Source organism: Spinacia oleracea, chromosome 5 (assembly GCF_020520425.1).
Source record: "Spinacia oleracea cultivar Varoflay chromosome 5, BTI_SOV_V1, whole genome shotgun sequence".
Taxonomy (NCBI): Eukaryota; Viridiplantae; Streptophyta; class Magnoliopsida; order Caryophyllales; family Amaranthaceae; genus Spinacia; species Spinacia oleracea.
The window spans coordinates 16235134-16256294 of NC_079491.1; the positions used below are offsets into that span (position 1 = coordinate 16235134).

Sequence of the window (21161 nt, forward strand, 5' to 3'; positions counted from 1 at the left end):
TTGGAATCTCTAAAATCATCATTGTGGTGATGCACTGATTTTTTTTTGGAATCTCTAAAATCACCGCAAATGACTTGCTCGGTGTTGTCATCCTTCTCATCAATCGAAAAATACGTTATCCTTCAATACCAACTTCCTATATACTCTTGATCGAATTACATGAGAAGTTAAGTTTATATATAACCAAAAAAAAAATTCCAGTGCATCAAAATGATGATTCCACTAATTGCAGGTGTTAAATAATCCAAAGTAAAAGAATGATTTTGACCACAAAAAAAAGACAATAATACATCGTGAAAATTTTGAGATCACACCTAAATAAGTTAGGATAAAAAAGCAAATAGCACATGCATATATGATTGTAACCGGTAATTCAAAAAATTGTAATTCCAAAACAAAAACTCAATAAGTCGATATACAATTATATTTTAAGTGAATATCCAAACATACCAAATATTTACCAGATTATGTACAATTATCTCAATTTCACGCTCATCTTCTGTAGTTTTCTATGAAGTTCTCGCATAATCCTCGATCGTCCGAATCTAATCTAATATATATACTTTGTATTTTGTATGTGATACGGAGTGTACTGTATTGAACAACCTGGAACGAAAAGAAGAATATCAATCAACAAAAGTTTTGCCATATCATTGTACATATAATAAGCAAGCAAGTTACATAATGTGATGGTGGTTTTATGGCGTGGTGTGGTTCCACAATTGAGATAATCACAGATCATCTTCTTTCCCAAGGCATGTTTGATTAATCTTTATTGGTTTAGATATATATAGATCATCAACAAAAAAATACCGTATATTGAAAGTTGATAATTATAGTTATCTTTTTTTAATTTGCAAATTTTTATCTTTTGTTTATTTTTTAAATATTATCTTTTTACAAAATTTATCTTTTTGTTTGTTGGACTCAGATTTGTAAACGGATAATAAACTATTTCAAAAGTTATTTTTTCATTTTTATTTGTATCTAATATTTATTTTAAATTACACTTAATGACATGGCAATCCTATGTGGCACTCCAAAATCTCTCCAAAAAACTCCCCTTTATATATATATATTAGATTCCATAATGATTTTCGTAAAACAAGGAATATATGATAGATATACCAAATTAAAAAACAAGGAAAGATAAATAGAAAAGGCAAGCACAGGGATTCGAACATGCAAATCACATTAGTAGCATGCAAGAAATACCAACTCATTTATGTGAAATATTTTATATAAGGTTTTTTGGATTTTACCGCCTTAAAAAGTTTCAACTTTTGAAATTACCACCTTGTAAAGTACTTTGTTTTTTTTTTGTTTTTTTTTTAAATTACCACCTTCTACTTTTAAGCTTTTATGAATTCACCACCCATAACGTTTTATGTCAAACCTTCTGTTAACGGGGCTCACTTAAACTATTTATTTTCCGTTTCCCTCATTTTCCCTCAATTTCACCTGTTACTCTCCCTTCTCCTTCTTTATTGCCCTTTCACCTTACATCTTCTTCTTCTTCTTCTTCTTTGATGCTTCTTCATTAATTCACTGTACTTTTGAACCTCACATCAAACAACCCATGAGAAGTATCATCTGATCTGCTCCCACATGCCTATTATCCTTTCCCACCTCATTCATCAAACTTCTTTTCTGGTAGCTCAACTCTTCTATCTCTTTTGCTATAACATTCATCTCAATTTTCATCAAACTTTTTTCCAATAACAGATGGTTTATGACATCCCTCTACCATATAGTGATATCCAAATCAAGCCACTAGAAATACTTGCATCGTCTAGTTTCCGTTTCTCGATATAGTACTTTGCAAGAAATGAATTTCTGACCCGGGTTTTCATGATTCCAAGCAATTAGCCTCAACAAAGGTGCTCTACAATGACAATAATCATATGGTCCATCAACCGACCACAAACAAGTGAGTTTTAAACCCCAATTTAGCTAGAAAAACCTCTAAATTTACAAACGAAGAACCCTGATTTCAAATTTTGAGGAATTACAATGGGTGAAATTGCCGAATTTTATTGCCTAAATAAAATTACTTAGAAAAACTGAAGAAAAAATGATTAAGTTTGTGAAACTTGAGAGAATTTTTTTTTAAAAAGGTATGACAATGTAATCTTGAGATTTAATAGAGGAAGAAATGAGTAGGAAAGGAGGGAAATATGAAATAGTCGTTGAAGTGGGCTCCCTATACGGCAAATTTGAAGGAATGTGTTATCAATGTGATTTCAGTAACGTGATAAATTAAATGTGATAATTTTTTAGAAAAAAAAAACTCAAAGTGAAAACTTTTTAAGGTGGTAAAATCCAAACTTTTTAGCATGTTATTGTCTGTAACATTTTGGAGAAGAATGGAAATAGTAAGCATGTGATCTTTGTGTATGGAGAGCCTAAACTTGAAAATAGAGTGCAGGTTTGGGAGACTCTATCCTTCTTCTTGGATATAGGTTCCCAAATTGTATTTTGATAGGGGACTTCAACCAGCTAGAGACACTGGATGATAAGTTGGGAGGGAGTACCATAATAAGAGGAGCAAATGATTTGATTAACTGGCGAATGAGAAACAATGTTTTTGAGGTGCCGGTCTCAAGGCCAAAATTTACATGGAGCAATAAATGTTTGGGTGAGGACTTAATTCTGGAAAGGTTGGATCGAGCTTATGTTACTAGTTCTTGGTTTGATGACTTCCCAGAAGGAAGACTGAAGAATGAACCATTAACGGTATCGGACCATGCAGCAATTCTCTATGATTTTTCTCCCATGGTTCGATTTGCTAAAAGGCCATATCAATTAGAAAATTGGTGTTTGAGTTTTGAGGAAATCCGACAAATGATTGAGAACAATTGGACTACTAGGGGCTCAGGTTCTAGTATGTTTAAGGTGCACAAAAATCTTCAATATATAAGGACGAAACTCCAAAACTGCTGCCTTTCCAATAAGTCCTTTTGGGGTATTAATTGGGGGGAGGAGAACTCTAAGCTTTTACATCAGGCATTGGGAATTTCCAATCTAGATCAAGGTAATTTGTACATTGAAAATGTGAATAATTGGATCCCTACTTGCACTATGAAGTTCAAATATTGGCAACAAAGAATGAAGGAAAAGTGGATAAGGGAAGGAGATTGCAACACACCAATGATGTATAGAAGAGTCAAATGTAGAAGATCGAGGAATGAGATCACATCTATTAAGGATAAAGAGGATACGTGGGTGGAAGGCCAAGATTCAGTGGAAAAGGTGGTTATGGAATCTCTTTTGGAAGTCTTCAATCCAGCTTTAGACAACAATCTCAACGAGGAAATTGATCTCACCTTACGACAATTAGCACTTCCTTGCTTAAGTAATATAGACCAAGAATCCCTGGATAGGGAATTTACAAAGATCGAGATTAAAGAAGCCATGCATAGTATCCATAGTTCGAAGTCCCCGGGACCAGATGGAGTAACGGCTGAATTTTTCTCCTTATACTGGGATACGGTTGGTGATTTGGTAACGGAGAGCATTCTTAGATTTTTTGACACAGGTTTCCTGCTCAAAGAATGGAATCAATCTCTCTTAGTGATGATTCCCAAGAATTCTAACCCGGAATTGGCTAGTCATTTTCGACCAATCATTTTATGTAACACAATATACAAATGCATCTCGAAATGCATGGTGAACAGGTTAAAAAAGGTTCTACCAAGTTTGATTTCTAATTACCAACACGCTTTTATTCCGGGCCGTTACATGGAGGACAATTTCCTTCTGAGTCATGAAGTACTTCACATGGTTAACTCAAAAAGGAAGACGGATATGGCAGTCATAAAGGTAGACATGTCCAAGGCCTATGACCGGGTGGATTGGACTTTCCTTCTCAAATTTCTTCATGCCTATGGTTTCTCTGCTAAATGGGTCCATCTTATTTCGCAATGCATTAGTACTGTGTCTTTTAGAACCTTGATCCATGGAAAGGCTTCGGCACCTTTTAAGCCTAAGTGCGGTCTTCGACAAGGTGATCCTCTTTCTCCGTACCTATTCCTGTTTTGCATGGATATTTTATCTCGAATTCTTTCTTTAGCAGAGGATATTAATTTATTCAAAGGGCTACAAATCTCGAGAAGATCTCCCTCTATTTCACACTTGTTTTTTGCGGATGATGCCATGTTATTTTTCAAGGCTGATGAAGGGGCATGTAGTTCAATAATGGAGAATCTGGTTAGGTTTGGGAAAATATCAGGTCAACAACTAAACTTGAATAAATATTTTGTCAAATTCTCCCCCTCCATGAGTAATGAAAATAAATCGAGTCTTCGGGCAATTCTAAAAATGCCTCAAGTTTCCCAATTGGGGAACCACTTAGGAGTTCCAATTGATATTCAAGGGAAAAAAGCGACCAACTTCCAATTTGTGGTGGATAAAATTGCAGGAAAGATTTTAAGTTGGTCTACCCTACACCTCTGCCAATCAACCAAGCTAATCCTGATTCAGACCATTCTACTAGCTATTTCCTCTCATGTTATGAAATGTCTCAAACTTCCGTTTTCAATCACAAATAAAATAGATTCTCTCATTAGTAGGTTTTGGTGGGCGGGTGCTAAGGATAGGGGTGTGAATTGGGTGAAAAGGAGCTTGGTTAATAAACCAAAGGCAATGGGAGGGGTATGTATAAGATCTTCTGAGCTTCTCAATGACAGCTTGTTGTTCAAACAAGCTATGAGGCTCCATAATGATCACAACCTTTTGGTTTCTAAGGTCATTTTCTCCCCCCATGGGTGTTGTGTGTGCAAGAAAGGTTTCCAAAGGCGGCCTAAGGTTAGTTGTTCAATGGGAAGGAGGGGTCTTTATAATACCCCTTTAACCTTCGAGAAGGGTCTAGCATGGAAAATAGGGAATGGGAAAGACGTGTTAGTTACGAGTATGGCCTGGGTGGAAGGGAGAATCCCAGTGGTTCATTCAAACCAACTACTGGCACATTCTAGGAGATGGAAGGTGGAAGATTTCATTAACCAAGATAGCAACACATGGAAGGTTTCTCTAATCAGACAATGTTTTGAATGGAAGGACTCCAAGGACATTTTAGCGATGGACTTACCTCACACACTTGCTCTAGATTTTGTCTTTTGGAAAGTACATCCTTCAGGAAAATTCACTGTTAGATCAGGTTATGCTATATTAGTTGAGAATAGGATCATGGAGGAAGACAGAGTTTCTAAAGATGTCTTGAAATCTCTTCGCATAATCTGGAAAATTAATATTCCTCCAAAATGGAAGGTGTTCATGTGGAAGCTTGTGTACGGAGGCTTAGCTGTTAATTATAACCTGGAAAGAAGATGAATGGATATTAATAGTCAATGTGGCTACTGTGGTCTTGAGGATGAGTCCTTACAACATGTTTTCCAGACTTGTAGTGTGGTTAGACTGGCGTGGTCAGTTTACCAAATACAAGTTCAGATAAATGATATTGAACCCATAAGTTTTACTACGTGGGTTCAAAGACATATCATGTTCTTTTATAGCAAGGATGCTTTAGAGAATAGCAAGCTTGAAGCCTTTGTGGCCATTATTTGGAGTTTGTGGGTCACTAGGAATGGAAGGGTTTTTCGGAACCTGGGGGGGCATGCAAGGTCTGTGTTAATGCAAAATGAGGAAGTCGTGAAATTCTTGCGATCATTTCAACAAGGATATAGATTGAACGGCATGGGCAATCAACAAACGGACAATGAGCCTTGTAACCCACCAGGCTTTCTCTTGGTAAGCCTGGGTAGAAACAAGGATTTTTTTCCCTAACTTTATTTTGCAGGTGGATGGTTCGTGGGAAAAGAAAACAAAAAAAGCAGGTTGGGGATGGGCGTACAAAGACGGTACGGAAAACAACAACTACTATCGAGATGGAGGAGGGAGCTATGGGTGTACTTCAACAGCATTCCAAGCAGAGACAAAGGTTTGCCTACATGGTATGCAATGGGCAAAGGAGCAGAACATTAATGATGTTATGATTCTGACGGACTCGAGCAACTTGGTGATGAATTTGAAGCATAACAATGATGATATAATCCAGACTATCTGGGACTTCAAGGAAATCAGGAGACTGACAACATCTTTCAACACCTGCATAATCCTTAAGGCAGATAGGGACAAAGTGGAACGTGCTCATAATATTGCTAACAAGTGCAGGAAGGAAGAGCTGAATTTTAGTAATAGAATCTAGATTTTTTTTTTGCCAGTGTCAAAAAAAAAATCCAAAAAATCCTTTATAATTGCAACTTTTATTTAATATTTGCAATAGTATGGTCGCCGCTGTTGAGAAGTATCAAATTGAAGAAATACATTAGGCACAAACCAACAACACCATTTGTAATAACAATACGGTAAGAGCTTGACAATAACACTCTCCTAGCGCACACAAAACACAACTCATACTCTCCCAATGTAGACGAAGAACAAAGTAATAAACTGTAGCCCTAATTGTGACAGGGTTAATAAATCTAGTTGGTAGGTTTTTTCGTTCAAATCCAACGGCAGAAATAATCTATGTGCTTTCGTGTAGGATCATTCTAAATTTTTGATACCATGATATACTCCGTATCATTTTTTATTCCCGTATATAGAGAGCTACAAATGACGAGAAATTCCGAGTTAATCTCAGTGATTGGAAAAAAATTTCCAATCAAATGGCATTTTCGTAAATATTTTGCTTGAAAATTGTAGACGGTATAACGTTAGGAGTTGACTGTACATTTGTAGTTATTGGCTGAATATTATTTAGTGTTGATAGTATACCACTCGCTGTTGACTGTATATTTTATGATTGCTGATGAATTACTAAAATACAATATTGTTTATTGGTAAGTATTTGACTGCATATTTATAGTTGTAGATTGTTTATTAGTAAAAGTTTATTGTATATTGTAAGCTGTTGACCGCAAATTCGATTATACAGGCGTGTGTATGGTGCAATTGGTGCACCTGTCCCAAAACGACACGCGTTAAAATATAAAACGCGGTTACGCGGGTTTCTGAAGAAGGAAAAGAACAAACGTTGTTTTTTGTTAATGAAAAGAACAAACGTTGTTTTTTTGTTAAAGAAAAGAACAATGACTGCTCTGTTTTATTTTGATTTGGAAAAGAACAAACGTTGTTTTTTATTAATGAAAAGAACAAACGTTGTTTTTTTGTTAAAGAAAAGAACAATGACTGCTCTGTTTTATTTTGATTTTTTTTTCGTTTTTTTTTCGCTCCATTTTTCTGGTATATATATCTTCCTTTTTATAATTTCGAATCAGAAACTATGAAGAGGAGAGAGAAACTATAAAGAGGAGAGAGAAACTGTGAAGAGGAGAGAGAAAGTAATGGAAAATTTAGTTGATCTTTGTACTTCAATTTCAAATTCTATTGATTCTTCTTCTTCAAATTTGAATTCCTCAGATGATAATCTGATTTGTGAAGGTAATTTTTCAATTTTTTAAAAACGAATTACTTGTTTGTGATGATTTTGATTTCGATTTTCGTTATTTGATCATTTGAATTCATTTTGATTTTGTTGATCATTAGATTTCTGCATATCTGAAATTACTCTGATTAATGTATTTTATTATATATTTTCTTATACATTTTCAGAAATTTTGAATAATGCGTTGGATCAATCGAAAGAAAATGATGTTGATGATGATCCAGAATCTTATGTGGTTGTTGGTCAAGGTATTAGTCCTGTTCTTTTTTTCGATTTTATATGTTCTTTTAGTCTAACGTTTTGTTCTTATATATATTGGTTCTGTAATAAGTGATTGTAAGTAATGTAATAATAATAATTGATTGTAATAATACAGAAAATAATCATTGAACATGTTGTTCTTTTTTGCTTTAGCTTGTTGTTCTTTTGATATTACACACATCATTTCAAATTGTTCTTTTATCATTTTTGTTGTTCTTTTATCATTTTTGTTGTTCTTTTATCATTTTTGTTGTTCTTTTATTTTTTTTCTTGTTCTTTTCACATTGTTAATAGGTGTTCTACATGATATGTTCTTTTCTGTTGTTTATAATGTTCTTTTTCTTTATTTTATTATGTTCTTTTATTTTTTATCTTGTTGTTCTTTTTTGCTTTAGCTTGTTGTTCTTTTGATATTACACACATCAGATCAAATTGTTCTTTTGTCATTTTTGTTGTTCTTTTTTTTTTTTTTCTTGTTCTTTTCAAATTGTTAATATAAGTGTTCTATATGATATGTTCATTTTCTGTTATTTATAATGTTCTTTTCATTTACTTTATTATGTTCGTTTATTTATAATGTTCTTTTCTGTTATTTATAATGTTCTTTCTCTGTACTTTATTATTTTCTTTTATGCTCTATTGTTGTTCTTTTTGTGTTGGTAATGTTCTATTATTTTTGCAGATTTTGAAGAACCAGTTTCACTTGAGGGTAGTGTAGTTAAGGATGATGATGAAGCGTATGAGTTATACAATAGTCATGCTTTTAGGAATGGTTTTGGTACTAGGAAGGGTAAAAAGGAGTATAGGAATGGTACCAAAATAGTTCGGCAGAGGTTCTTTGTTTGTGCATATGAGGGTTTTAAAAAAGCTGATGGTGTTGTGCCTAAATGTTACAAAAAAATTGATAGGAGAACTGGATGCAAGGCATCAGTTCAGTTTGATGTTGATAAGAAAACTGGAGTGTATGTTCTTTCTAAACACTCTCGTGTTCATAACCATTCAATGGTTCCTGCCAATAAGAGATATCTTATTAGGTCACATAGGAACATATCAAAAGAACAGTTGGCCTTCCTTACTACGTTTAGTTGTAGTGGTACTAAGCTTGCTGATGTTCTTCGAGCAATGAGGAAAGAAGTAGGTGGTGAAGCTAATTTAGGATTTACTATTCCTGATGCATATGATGCTGTCAATGCAGAGAAAAAGAATAAGTTGGATGGTTGTGATTCAAATCAATTGATTAGGTGGTTTGCAATTAGACAAGCTAATGAACACGACTTTTATTATGATTTTCAACTTAATGAATTTAATCAATTGACCAACTTTTTTTGGAGAGATGGGAGAATGCGGTCTGATTATGAAGCATTTGGGGATTTATTGATTCATGATACAACATATCGTACTAATAAATACGATATGATATGTGGTCCTTTTGTTGGAATGAATCTCCACACTCAAAATATCATGTTTGGAGTTGGGTTTCTTTTGAATGAGAAGTCAGGTTCTTTTGAGTGGCTTTTTAATTCTTTTTTGATATCTATGGGTGGGAAGAAACCGGTTACTATCATGACGGATCAGAGTTCTGCCATGGACAAGGCTATAAGGTATCGTCGATTATGATCCTATTATGTTCTTTATTGTACATTCATTATGTTCTTTTTATTACTTTTAATGTTCTTTTATTAATATTATATATATATATATATATATATATATATATATATATATTGCTTTTTGTTGATGTGTTTTAGGGAAGTTTTTCCTAAATCAAGGCATCGGTTATGTACATGGCATATAGGAGAAAATGCTATTGTAAACATCAAAGGTGTTATGGCTAAGGATGGTTTCAAACGTAGATTTGATTATGTTTTGAAATATACTGACACAATTGCCGAGTTTCAGCATTATTGGAATAGGTAATATATATTTTCCTAAATACACTTTATAATTCTGATAGTGTTTTTTTTGTTCTTTTGTTTTCTTTATGTGTTCTTTTATTTTTCTTCTGATGTTCTTTTTATTTTCGTTGTTCTTTTCTATATATTGTTCTTTTTATTTTCGTTGTTCTTTTTTTTTATATATTCTTCTTTTTTATATGTTACGCGTTTTTTGTGTGTACTTTTTGTGTGATTTGTTGTTCTTTTTTTTCCTAAATACACTTTATAATTCCGATAGTGTGTTTTTGTTCTTTTGTTTTCTTTATGTGTTCTTTTATTTTTCTTCTGATGTTCTTTTTATTCTCGTTGTTCTTTTCTATATATTGTTCTTTTTATTTTCGTTGTTCTTTTTTTTATATATTGTTCTTTTCTATATTTTACGCGTTTTTTGTGTGTACGTTTTGTGTGACTTATTGTTCTTTTTTTTGTTATATGTTCTTTTGTAGTCTTATGACTGATTACAATTGCAAGACACACAAATGGATAGAGAGGTTATATGATTTGAAAGAGAAATGGTGTCCTGCATATAACAAAGAGTGGTTTTCTGGGGGTATTTTATCTTCTCAAAGGAGTGAGACGACAAATCATTCTATTTCTAGGAGGTTGCATAAAACGAATGGTTTATGTGATTTTTATAAGTGTTTTTTAGATGTAATTGATGAATGGAGAAGTAAGGAGAACAAGGGAGATTATAATTCTTCTACTGGAAATAGATATTACGCATGTGCGGATAACATGTTATGTTTGCATGCGCGGGATGTGTATACCATTGCAATATATTTGATATTTGAGCAACGATTCATCAAAGCAATTGGTTTGAGGTGTCAACGCATTTCCTATGAGTTTCCAGTTTCTAAGTACATTGTTGGGCATCCTACAAAGGATTTTATTAGACATGTTGTGAAGTTTAATGAGCAAGAGATGGTTGTTGATTGTACTTGCAAGTCATATGGAGAGATAGGAGTTCTTTGTTCTCATATTCTTCGAGTTTTCATTGTTCATAATGTTGAAGAGATTCCCAAACAATACATTATGAAGAGATGGACCAAAGAGGCTATGAACACGATTGTTGAAGAAGGAGAAGATAAAGATAATGAAGTAAGTGTTGTTTCTGCTTCAGTTTGGAGGATGCAAAGCATAAGAAATTGCATTAAAGTTATAAATGAAGCTCAACATTGTCCGGCTGCAAGGAAGCTTATTGATTTGGGTGTGTTGGATATGTCATGCAAAGTAAAGGAGTATATTGGTGGTGTTGAAGGGGATGGTAATGTATCAAACAAGTATGTGCGAGATGAAACTCTACTCGATGTCGTTGAGCCTTCAACAGACACAGTTTTGCCGGATGTTGTGGAACCGATTGCTGAAAAAGTCATTCCAACAATGATTCAAAATCCACCAAAGCGAAAGAGGAAGATTAAGAACGGGACTGAAAAGGCTAATGAGAGGAATGTGAGACCTAAAGGAATTGTTGAGAAGAAACGCAATAAACTGAAAGGTTGGAACAAGAGAAGAGAAAGACATGTTGATAATTTGAGGGAGGAAACTCAGTCTACTGATCAGGTACACTGTTCTTTTTAAACATTTATTTGTTCTTTTATTACTTTAGAATGTTCTTTTTTTTATCATTGTTCTTTTTTCCATTTTTATGTTCTATTTATCCTTTTTGTTAATGATCTTTTAGTTTACTTTATTATGTTCTGTTGGAAAATTGTTCTTTTTAATAATCTATTTGTTCTTTTATTCCTTTAGTTTGTTCCTTTTGTTTATCATTGTTCGTTTTTCTTCCTATATGTTCTTTTTGTCTTTTTGTTTATGTTCTTTTGCTAAACAGTTCATTTTTTAAAACAACATCTATTTGTTCTTTTAATGTTTATTATGTTCTTTTTTGAACTGTTCTTTTTAATATCTATTTTGTTCTTTTTTCTTCCTAATCTTGTTCTTTTTTTCCTTACTGTTTCTTTGTTCTTTTTCAGTGTATCATAAATTTACCTGTTGGTGGGGTTTTGGTTCATCCAACATCTTCAAATTCACAATTGGAAGCATATGTTCCAGATGATTATTTTGGAGTACACATACATCCTTTGTAGATTCTTTTCGTGATTGGTAATTTGTTCATTTTTTAAAAGAACATATTCATATTAGTTGATTGCAAGCTACTGTTGTTTGTGGAATCAACAAAATGTAGTTTTTAATATGAAGTTTTATATATATAATTTGAATTCACAACATAATACCTTAAGTATTTACATCCTGATATTCAAAAGAACAACAAACAGCAACATTAAAAGAACATTTACAAACAACCAGTTCAAAAGAACAATTGTTTCTAAACCAATTCACAAACTACTAGTTCAAAAGAACAATCAGCAACATTAAAAGAACACAGATACTATCAAACCATTGTTTCTAAGGAACACTATCAAACCATTGTTTCAAAAGAACAATAACAAACCATTGTTTTAAACCAAACCACAACCAACTCATGCTTGTTTTTAAAGAACAACAACATTCAATATCAAACCATTGTTTCAAAAGTAATGTCTATTCTACTTGATTTGCTTGTTTCAGTGCCAGATATCTCAACTCATGCTTCTCGTTCTGAGCGCTTGATAAGATTTGTGTTGCATAATGTATCCTTAGCTGCCGAATATAGTTTTTCTGAAAATAAAATAATAATGTGTTATTTAAATAACATATTTACAATTTTCGAAAAAAAATAAGATTTAGGAACTACTTACATCATCTTCATAGTTTGTAAATCCACAATCCCAATTCGGGTTGCCTTTATATGTCTCCATATGCCGCATTGCATACACCCCACAGTCGACTTTGTTTTCTCGATTTTTCCATGTCATTGAAGGTAATGTGATTTCATATTGCTTGATTTGTGTGTTTTTTAATGGATACCCTTCCAGCTCACAAAACTTCAACCATGCTTCAAACTGCATGGATTATAAAGAACAAAGATCAAAATATTAAACAACCCGAAAATAAAAAAGAACAGAAATACTTAAATATTATTTTGAGATGAAATTTACTCAATAGACTTACAGTCTTTTGGGGATTCTGTTCATATTTGTTCTCAAAAGGTATTCCCTCCGGTAGATCGAGATTGTCAAGAATTTCAACTTTCTTTGTTTTATTGTTTATCACAATAAGGAAGAAATGTGCACCAGAACAAACAGGAAAGAACAACTACAAAAACAAAAAAGAACATTTATGCAAGGAAAAAAGAACATCAACTTAGCCAAAAAAAAAAAAACAGGAAAGAACAACTACAAAAACAGAAAAGAACATTAGGCAAAGAAAAAAGAACATCAACTTAGCCAAAAAAAATTAAAAAGGGAAGAACAACTACAAAAACAAAAAAGAACATTAGGCAAGGAAAAAAGAACATCAACTTAGCCAAAAAAAAAAACAGGAAAGAACAACTACCAAAACAGAAAAGAACATTAGGCAAAGAAAAAAGAACATCAACTTAGCCAAAAAAAAAAAAAAGAACATTTAGCAAAGAAAAAGAACATTTTTACCAGATGGTATCCCTTTAGAGATGAAACATTTGCAACTGACATTTCATGCTTAATGGAATCCATAAAATTCTGAAACCTCTTCTGCTCAGTTCCTTGGCTATCCTGTGTCCCACCATATGCGTCGTTTTGTAACAACATATTCTTCATATAGAAAATAATTTTAAGTATACACTAGTATAAAATAATAAACAAATAAAATAATAAGGTTTTGGATGTTTTAAATCTTACATAAGGAATTGTCGAAAAGTAGAATTTCATGTTCGTCTTTACGCACTGGTTTCGATCATCATTCAACAGTTTTGCGAATGTGTCAATGATATTATTTTCCACCCAAACATCCCCACCTATTGTAAAAAAAAAAAAAGAACAAACTTCAGTACAAAAGGAACACCTATGTGTTGAAAAAGAACAACTGAAATTAATTTTACCTAGGGTTTGCATATTTTCTCTTGTAATTAATTAGGTTCCATTTGTCATAGTACACCAACTCACTGTTTTAAACAATAAAAATGATATCAATATAAGAACACTATAAATTTAAAAAGAACAAGTAGATTGAATTAATTGCAATTATGTTAAAATATTTACCTAGGATCACCCTCTCCAATTGCATAATCAAGAATGCATTTCAAATCCTTTTCCTCTTGGCTTAGTTTGTCACTAGCCTCAAGTAAATCTGAATACTGAATTAAAAACGGTGACCGTAACACTATAGGGACATTCTTGATTCTCTTCATCCTCATTGTGGCAGGGATTTGACTTGTAGTTGGAACATCCTCTTCATCTTTTTGTGTTTTTGTTGGAACATCCTCTTCATCTCTTAGGAAAAGAACACATTGATAGTGAATAAATTAACAGTCTTAATATATGAAAGAACATAGTCAAAATTAAAAAGAACAATTCAAAGAAGAAAAAGAACACCAAATCATATCTAATAGAACATAAGAGTGTTCTTACCTCAGATAGACTGATGGAGTAATCACATCACCCTGGGAATCCGCTACAGGAACTTTTGGGGTCTCAAAATCTTGTTCTTCTCGATTAGGGATTGGTGTTCCTTTTTCGCTGCTTTTGTTCAAAGCATCATCATTGTTCTTCAAACTCTCAGGTACTCTGTGCAGAGAGAAAATATATTTTGAACATTCTAAAAGAACAAAATCATTTATAATAAAAGAACAAATGATCATTTAAAATAAAATACGATTAACATTAATGCATTAAGACAGATAAGAACACAATGACAGTAGAAAAAGTACCAACAAAAGAATAATATTTTAATAACAAAAAACAAATAATATTAAAGAACATGCAAAGATAGCAAAAAGAACATTAAGTACAATATAAAAGAACATTAAAGAAACACATGAAAGAGTGATCAAAAGAACAATGATAGTTAAAAAAAGCACATTAACTTGATATCATTAGAACACAACTTAAATCCATATTAAGGTAAGTACACAATAGAAGAATCATGTCCACAATTAAAAATCAAAAGAACAACTAAAATAAAAAAGAACAGCAAAGATAGGAAAAAGAACATTAAGTACAATATAAAAGAACATGCGATATAGAAGAAAGAATAATGCATTAATAATGAAGGAACATAGTTAAAATTGAAAGAAAAAGTCTCATTTTTTCTATACATGTGTAAGGTGACTGTGTTTAAAAGAACGCATACTCGGTTTTCGGTGGAGACTGCTGTTCTTTTTCTGAATAATCTTCCTTCTCCCCTGAAATCGTTTGAAGGTCACGTTCTGTTAAAGAGTTGTTCATCAAGAGTGCTTGGATCCTCATCTCCTCTTCATAGTCATGTGTAGGGGTAATTTCTGAAATGGACGGTAGTCCAAGCTTCAAAGTCAAATCATTAACCCCATCATTTTCAGAGTCCATAGTGGGAGGTGTGAGAAATGGAGGTAATTCTGGTAGACTTTCCTCTGATAGAGGCTCCTCTGACATAGGTTCCTCTGTTTCTTTTTCCATAACAGTTTCTTTTTTCTTCCCTCTAGTCGCTTTCTTGACTGCATCATCAAATAAAATGGAGAAGTAGTCCGAGCTGAAAAACTCTTTGTCTTGACTCAGAATGGAACCCATCTCCTGTGAATCTTTTCTCTCCTCATTCGATGCATTCTTGGCGTTATCAAACACGGTTGGAAGTTGTGTTTCTGAACACTTGGACCACATCTCTGCCATATTAAATGACATTGTTTCTTTTACATCAACAGTCGTGTCAAAGAACTTCTTTGACAACGACAAGAGGTTGTTGAATTTGTTCATCACACCACTTAATTCAGCTGTGGTCTTCAAGAACTCCTGATGAAACTCCTGATGAAAATAACATAGTAAAAGAACATAAGAAAGACATGGGATAAAATTAAAATGAACAAATAAAGAAAAAGAACATGTTAAAGGATCAAAAGAACATATTAAAGGATTAAAAGAACATTATCAGTACTGAATAGAACATTAAAAACAACATAGGGTAAAATGAAAAGAACAAATACATGAAAAAAGAGCATCTTACAAGAATAAAAGAATATTAAAAATAAAATCCTGTTTCAATTTTATTTTTACCTCAACTGTCGAGGGTAGTTTGACTTCCTCGGGTTTGGAGTGTGTTTGTTGCTCTGGTATCTCCTGATCTTCACCGAGTTCAGTCACCGGTGAACTTTGATGTGCCTGTTGTTGTTTTTGTTGTAGTGGTGGTGGTGGTGGTACTTGTTCTTGTTCTGTTGGTGGTGGTTGTGGTTGTTCTTGTTCTTGTTGTGGTGGTGGTGGTACTTCTTCTTGTTCTGGTGGTGGTGGTTGTGGTTCTTCTTGTTGTGGTGGTGGTGGTTGTGGTTGTTCTGGTTCTTGTTCTTCTTGTGGTGGTTCTTCTTGTTCTTTTTCCAAAAGAATATCTCTCCTATACTGTATTAGCTCTGGTGGGCTTTCAATTCTGTCAAGAATGATACCATGTCCAAAGCCACACTCATTATCATGCTTAACCCTGCTGCTTATCATTTGTCTTGACCAGCATCTAATGATGGGGAAGCTCCTTGGAGGATATTCTTTTTCAATTTGCACTCGATCAAAATAACACACCTAATTTCAGAAAAACAACATAACTTTTTGGTCAGTTAGATGAAAAAAGAACATGAAAGTAAAATGGTAGCTTAATGTTTAAAATATACCATTAAAAATGGTAGCGGACCAGCAAACCATCTGCTTCGGTCCTCATTCCAGTATTTAGCTGCTGTCAAAAGACTGGTATAGGCATAATGGCACCAATTCAGATTCCTTACTCGATTCAGATTAACCGTGCTAGCAAGGAATTTGAAGTTTGGCTTTGGAAATAGAAAAACATAAAAAATAAAAAAAAATAAAAAATTAGTCATTATTCTTCATTGAATAATAAAAAAAATATTTAAAAAAAGAACATTAAAGTACATTACAGGAAGTAAAAATAATAAGAAAAGAACATTAAAGAAACACATGAAAGAGTCACTAAAAGAACAATGATAGTTAAAAAAAAGAACATTAAATTCAACACAAAAGAACACAACTTAAATCCAAATTAAGGTAAGTACATAACAGAAGAATCATGTCCACATTTAAAAATCAATGGAACATCCAAAATAAAAAAGAACAGCAAACATAGGCAAAAGAACATTAAGTACAAAGAAAAGAACATTAGAGGAAGATGTAAAGAAAACTTATAAGAAAAGAACATTTAAGAAACACATGAAAGAGTGATCAAAAGAACAATGATAGTTAAAAAAAAGAACATTAAATTCATCACAAAAGTCACAACTTAAATCCATATTAAGGTAACTACACAACAGAAGAATCATGTCCACAATTAAAAATCAAAAGAACAACAAAAATCAAAAAGAACAGCAGAGATAGGTAAAAGAACATGAAGTACAAAGAAAAGAACATTAGATCAAGATTTAAAGAAAAATTATAAGGAAAGAACATTTAAGAAATACATGAAAGAGATATTAAAACAACAATGATAGTCAAAGAAAAGAACATTAAGTTCAAAAAGAACACAATTTATATCCAATTAAAGATAAGTACACAACATAACAATCATGTCTACAACTAAAAATTAAAAGAACAAAAATAAAAAAGAACAGTAAAGAAAGTTAAAAAACATTAAGTATAAAGAAAAGAATTTTGAATTATACCGAAATGTTGGTAGTGGATTTGATCATTGTGTTAACAACAACCACGAGGAAAGATCTCTTCCAGTTATCATCAACTTTGGTGGTTTCTTTGATCAATGTTTCTATCATTTTCACCAACTTTGGGCATCCAGATTGCACATCCCAATATTTCCAAAAATCTGAAAATACTTTCTTCACCGCTGGATCTGTTTCATCTGTCAATTCAATCACATGGTCTCCTCCAATAGGGATACCATACACAAGGTATATGTCCCCTATTGTAATATGCAAGGAAGATTTTTGTAAATCTAGGGCCCGGGTTAAAGAGTTGAAATGGGAAAGCAACTCGTACGGGAATGGATTTACATTTGGTGGTATGTCAAGGTTTAGAAAAGACCCGAACCCTAACTCTGTGATAGCTTGTTGCTTTTCCCTATTAATAGGTTTATCAGATGAAATTCCCTTCAAAAAGCGCATCAGCATTTGAGGAGTTTGCCTCACATTCAGTTTGTGCTCATGGGGCTTTTGTTTGGGATCAATCACAGGTTTTTCTTCTTCCTTCACTTCCATTTCTCCATCAGCAATCATTTTGTCATTACCTCTCTGAAAACAGAAACAATAGAGAAAAGATCATTAGTTAGAGTTTAAAAGAACAGTAAATGTACGAAATAGAACAAAATAAGGAACAATTTTTTGGTTATACCAGAAAAGAACATTAGGTATATTTTAAAAGAACATTAAAGAAAAATAAAAGAACATAGATATAGAGTGAGTTATTTGACCTTCTTTATGAAAAAGGCAGAGGAAGATATTGATTCTTCTTCCACTTCTTCTTCATCTTCTTCATAATCTTCACGAAGAACAATCTCTTTTCCCTTCTTAACATAAAAAAAATTATATTATCATATTTTATTCTATAAATGTGTTGAATCCGTTTTCAAAGAAGAATATTTGTAGTTTTACCTTAGAAGTTCCTTTGCGCTTCTTATTCACTGGGGCAGATTTTTTCTTTTCTAGAGCTTCAAATTCCTCCTTGACCTCTTTCATCGTCTGAGGGAATTCTTCTTTATATTGCTGTAATCTGTGTAGAAACCAAAAGAACATTAGTTATAAAAAAAAGAACATTAAATTCAACACAAAAAGAACACCACTTAATTCCAAATTAAGGTAACTACACAACTTAAGAATCATGTCCACAATTAAAAATCAAAAGAACATCAAAAATAATAAAGAACAACAAAGATAGGAAAAAGAACATTACGTACAAAGAAAAGAACATTAGAAGAGTGATTTAAAAGAACAATGATAGCCAAAGAAAAGAACATTAAATCCAAATAAAGGTTAAAAACATAATAAAAGATTAAAAGAACATTGTCAAAAAATAAAAGAACAATAAAATTTCAAAAGTTACCTTGTTCTTTTTCGATTTGGAATAGTTTTGACTCTTGTTCCTTTTTTCTTTGTTTCAGGTTGTACATCAACCTTCTGTGCATCATCTTCTTGTGCACTAATAATCAAAGAAATATTTTTTTAAGAAGAAAATAATGATTATAAATGATATGATATGTAGAACTAAAAAATATAGAATATACCTTGATCGAAAAGTTAACTTTCTCTTTTTTGGTTGGGGTTTTGGATGTTCATCCTCGTTTTCATCTTTCGAGGCATTGGTCTGTGCATTAAGCCTGTCTTCTTGTGCCTTCAGCTGTTCTTGAATGTCTAACAGCATTTGTTTCTGTTGAAGTATTTGCTTCCGTTGTTCTTCAATACTTAACATTCTGAAAAAAGAACAAACATAAAAGAACATTAAGATTTATTTCTAAAAATCATAAAAGAACAGAACAACAAAACCCAAAACAAAAAAACAAGTGCACCGTTCTTAGGATGAACATGGCTTGTATTTCTTCTCCTTCTCCCTTTTTTTATTTTTTTATTTTTTTTATTTTTCATTTTCTATATATATAATATTTCTCCTTTGAGATTCATAACTTCTAATTTTAGAAACACATTCTTGAGAGAGAAAAAGGAGAGTTTTTGGTTTCTCCCAACAGAGGAGAGATTCTATGAGAGAGAAAGTTCAAAACCAATTTTCTCCTTGTTAATTCTATGAGAGAGATTCTACTAGTTTTTGGTTTCTTCCAACAGAGGAGAGATTCTATGAGAGAGAAAGTTCAAAACAAATTTTCTCCTTGTTGATGAAGGTGCCTCGGGTGATTCAGGTAAATTTTCTCGTTCTTAATTCTATGTTCTTTTCCTATTTTAATGTTCTTTTTTTATAACTTTGTATTTCTATGGCATCAAAATAGTGTGTTCTTTTATAGAATGAGCAATTGTTCATTTTACATATTTAAAGTGTTGTTTTCATATTCTTTTTGATGAATAAAATAACATAATTAAAGCATATTTTTAATATCAAAAAATAAATTGTATCAAAAGTTCAGTAACAAATATTAAAATTCAACGTCGTGTTATTTTTTTAATTAGAACATCTGTTGGCTGGAAAAGAACATTTGAAGAACTTAAAAGAACAAGAAAAAATATAGATGAAGTTTTATATTTGTACTTTTGTCTTTTTATATAAGTGTTCTTTTGTGTTTTTGCTACTGTTCTTTTTGTGTTTTTTATATAAGTGTTCTTTTGTGTTTTTGCTAGTGTTCTTTTTATGTTTTGCTATTGTTCTTTTTTAATTAGAACATAAATTAGTTGGAAAAGAACAATTCCAGCAGTTAAAAGAACAAGAAAAAATATAGATGTAGTTTTATATTTGTACTTTTGTCTTTTATATAAGTGTTCTTTTTGTGTTTTTGCTACTGTTCTTTTTGTGTTTTTTTATATAAGTGTTCTTTTTGTGTTTTTGCTAGTGTTCTTTTTATGTTTTGCTATTGTTCTTTTTTAATTAGAACATAAATTAGTTGGAAAAGAACAATTCCAGCAGTTAAAAGAACAAGAAAAAATATAGATGTAGTTTTATATTTGTACTTTTGTCTTTTATATTAGTGTTCTTTTTGTGTTTTTGCTACTGTTCTTTTTGTGTTTTTTATATAAGTGTTCTTTTTGTGTTTTTGCTAGTGTTCTTTTTATGTTTTGCTACTGTTCTTTTTTAATTAGAACATAAATTAGTTTGAAAAGAACAATTCCAGCAGTTAAAAGAACAAGAAAAAATATAGATCTGGTTTTAAAGTCCATAAAAAATTCGTCGTTTTATTTACTAGTTTTTTTGTAATTTGGTTGGAAAAGAACAATTTCATCACTTAAAAAGAACAACACACAAATATAGATCTGGTTATAGTTCATCAAAGTTTCGTCGTTCTATTTATAATTAGAACATTAAACGGTTGAAAAAGAACATCTAACATTTTACGAATTTTACTCCTAAATTGTTACGGAATTTAAATATAAAATGCATAAACTAGAATAATATCGCCATTTTGGTGGTTAGAACACAAATTCAATGTTAAAGAACAATTTAAATTTAAATATAGATCTGGATTTTCAAATTGAAATTGAACCAAACAACTTACTTGGCTTCCGGATTTTCTTCTTCTGGTTTTGAAATTTCTTTGTTTTTCCTTTTCACAAAATCCTTGAGAGGAATCTCATCACTTCTGTTTACAATTGCAAATTTTTAGTATAATTGCCAAATTAATTAGAATTTGAGTTAAAATAAACCAAAATTGGAAGAAGAAAAAAACCAACTTACTCAGCAGAAGCTTTTGGTTCGTCGGATTTTTTCATTCTACCCATTTTCTTGTAGGAATTGAGTTTGAATTGAGTTAGAAATGCAGTTGAGAGTAGGAGGGAAGTTGATTAGTTTTTTGGGGAAATCGGTTTTGAGAATTGCATG

General features: G+C 32.1%; 3 protein-coding genes across 4 annotated transcripts; 1 reads left to right on the plus strand and 2 right to left on the minus strand.

Moving 5' to 3' along the window:
• Positions 1-9470: 9470 nt before the first annotated feature.
• Positions 9471-11871, plus strand: LOC130460692 (protein FAR1-RELATED SEQUENCE 5-like). The gene is made up of 3 exons (XM_056828118.1): positions 9471-9618; positions 10086-11199; positions 11613-11871. Exons 1-3 carry the CDS (start codon positions 9533-9535, stop codon positions 11724-11726), a joined length of 1314 nt encoding a protein of 437 aa, XP_056684096.1. The 5' UTR covers positions 9471-9532; the 3' UTR covers positions 11727-11871.
• A 506-nt stretch (positions 11872-12377) lies between these two features.
• Positions 12378-15873, minus strand: LOC110794693 (uncharacterized). The gene is made up of 8 exons (XM_056828121.1): positions 15741-15873; positions 14848-15491; positions 14127-14282; positions 13758-13988; positions 13598-13660; positions 13170-13513; positions 12691-12834; positions 12378-12581 (listed from the first exon to the last, which is right to left on the minus strand). Exons 2-6 carry the CDS (start codon positions 15441-15443, stop codon positions 13489-13491), a joined length of 1071 nt encoding a protein of 356 aa, XP_056684099.1. The 5' UTR covers positions 15444-15491; positions 15741-15873; the 3' UTR covers positions 12378-12581; positions 12691-12834; positions 13170-13488.
• On the minus strand, positions 15785-20946 carry LOC110794700 (uncharacterized). 2 transcript variants are annotated; one of them, XM_056828119.1, is made up of 7 exons: positions 20839-20946; positions 18910-19095; positions 18729-18824; positions 18281-18398; positions 18100-18195; positions 17339-17920; positions 15785-16048 (listed from the first exon to the last, which is right to left on the minus strand). In XM_056828119.1, exons 2-7 carry the CDS (start codon positions 19092-19094, stop codon positions 15824-15826), a joined length of 1302 nt encoding a protein of 433 aa, XP_056684097.1. In that variant the 5' UTR covers position 19095; positions 20839-20946; the 3' UTR covers positions 15785-15823. The 2 variants fall into 2 exon arrangements, with proteins under 2 accessions (XP_056684097.1, XP_056684098.1); XM_056828120.1 differs by having other exon boundaries at positions 18100-18192; positions 20839-20945.
• Positions 20947-21161: the final 215 nt, after the last annotated feature.

Bases quoted from the DNA above. Each gene is read 5' to 3' on its own strand.
- LOC130460692 (XM_056828118.1), top strand. From the start codon at position 9,533: ATGGCTAAGGATGGTTTCAAACGTAGATTTGATTATGTTTTGAAATAT. The intron at 9,619-10,085 runs GTAATATATATT...GTTCTTTTGTAG, and splicing joins TTTCAGCATTATTGGAATAG to TCTTATGACTGATTACAATT. The intron at 11,200-11,612 runs GTACACTGTTCT...GTTCTTTTTCAG, and splicing joins AAACTCAGTCTACTGATCAG to TGTATCATAAATTTACCTGT.
- LOC110794693 (XM_056828121.1), bottom strand. From the start codon at position 15,443: ATGAACAAATTCAACAACCTCTTGTCGTTGTCAAAGAAGTTCTTTGAC. The intron at 14,283-14,847 runs GTATGCGTTCTT...CTCTCTGCACAG, and splicing joins CAGTCTCCACCGAAAACCGA to AGTACCTGAGAGTTTGAAGA. The intron at 13,989-14,126 runs GTAAGAACACTC...TCTTTTCCTAAG, and splicing joins ACTCCATCAGTCTATCTGAG to AGATGAAGAGGATGTTCCAA.
- LOC110794700 (XM_056828119.1), bottom strand. From the start codon at position 19,094: ATGTTAAGTATTGAAGAACAACGGAAGCAAATACTTCAACAGAAACAA. The intron at 18,825-18,909 runs GTATATTCTATA...TTTGATTATTAG, and splicing joins AAGTTAACTTTTCGATCAAG to TGCACAAGAAGATGATGCAC. The intron at 16,049-17,338 runs GTATAATTCAAA...TTTTGGAAAAAG, and splicing joins AATCCACTACCAACATTTCG to AACAAGAAGAACCACCACAA.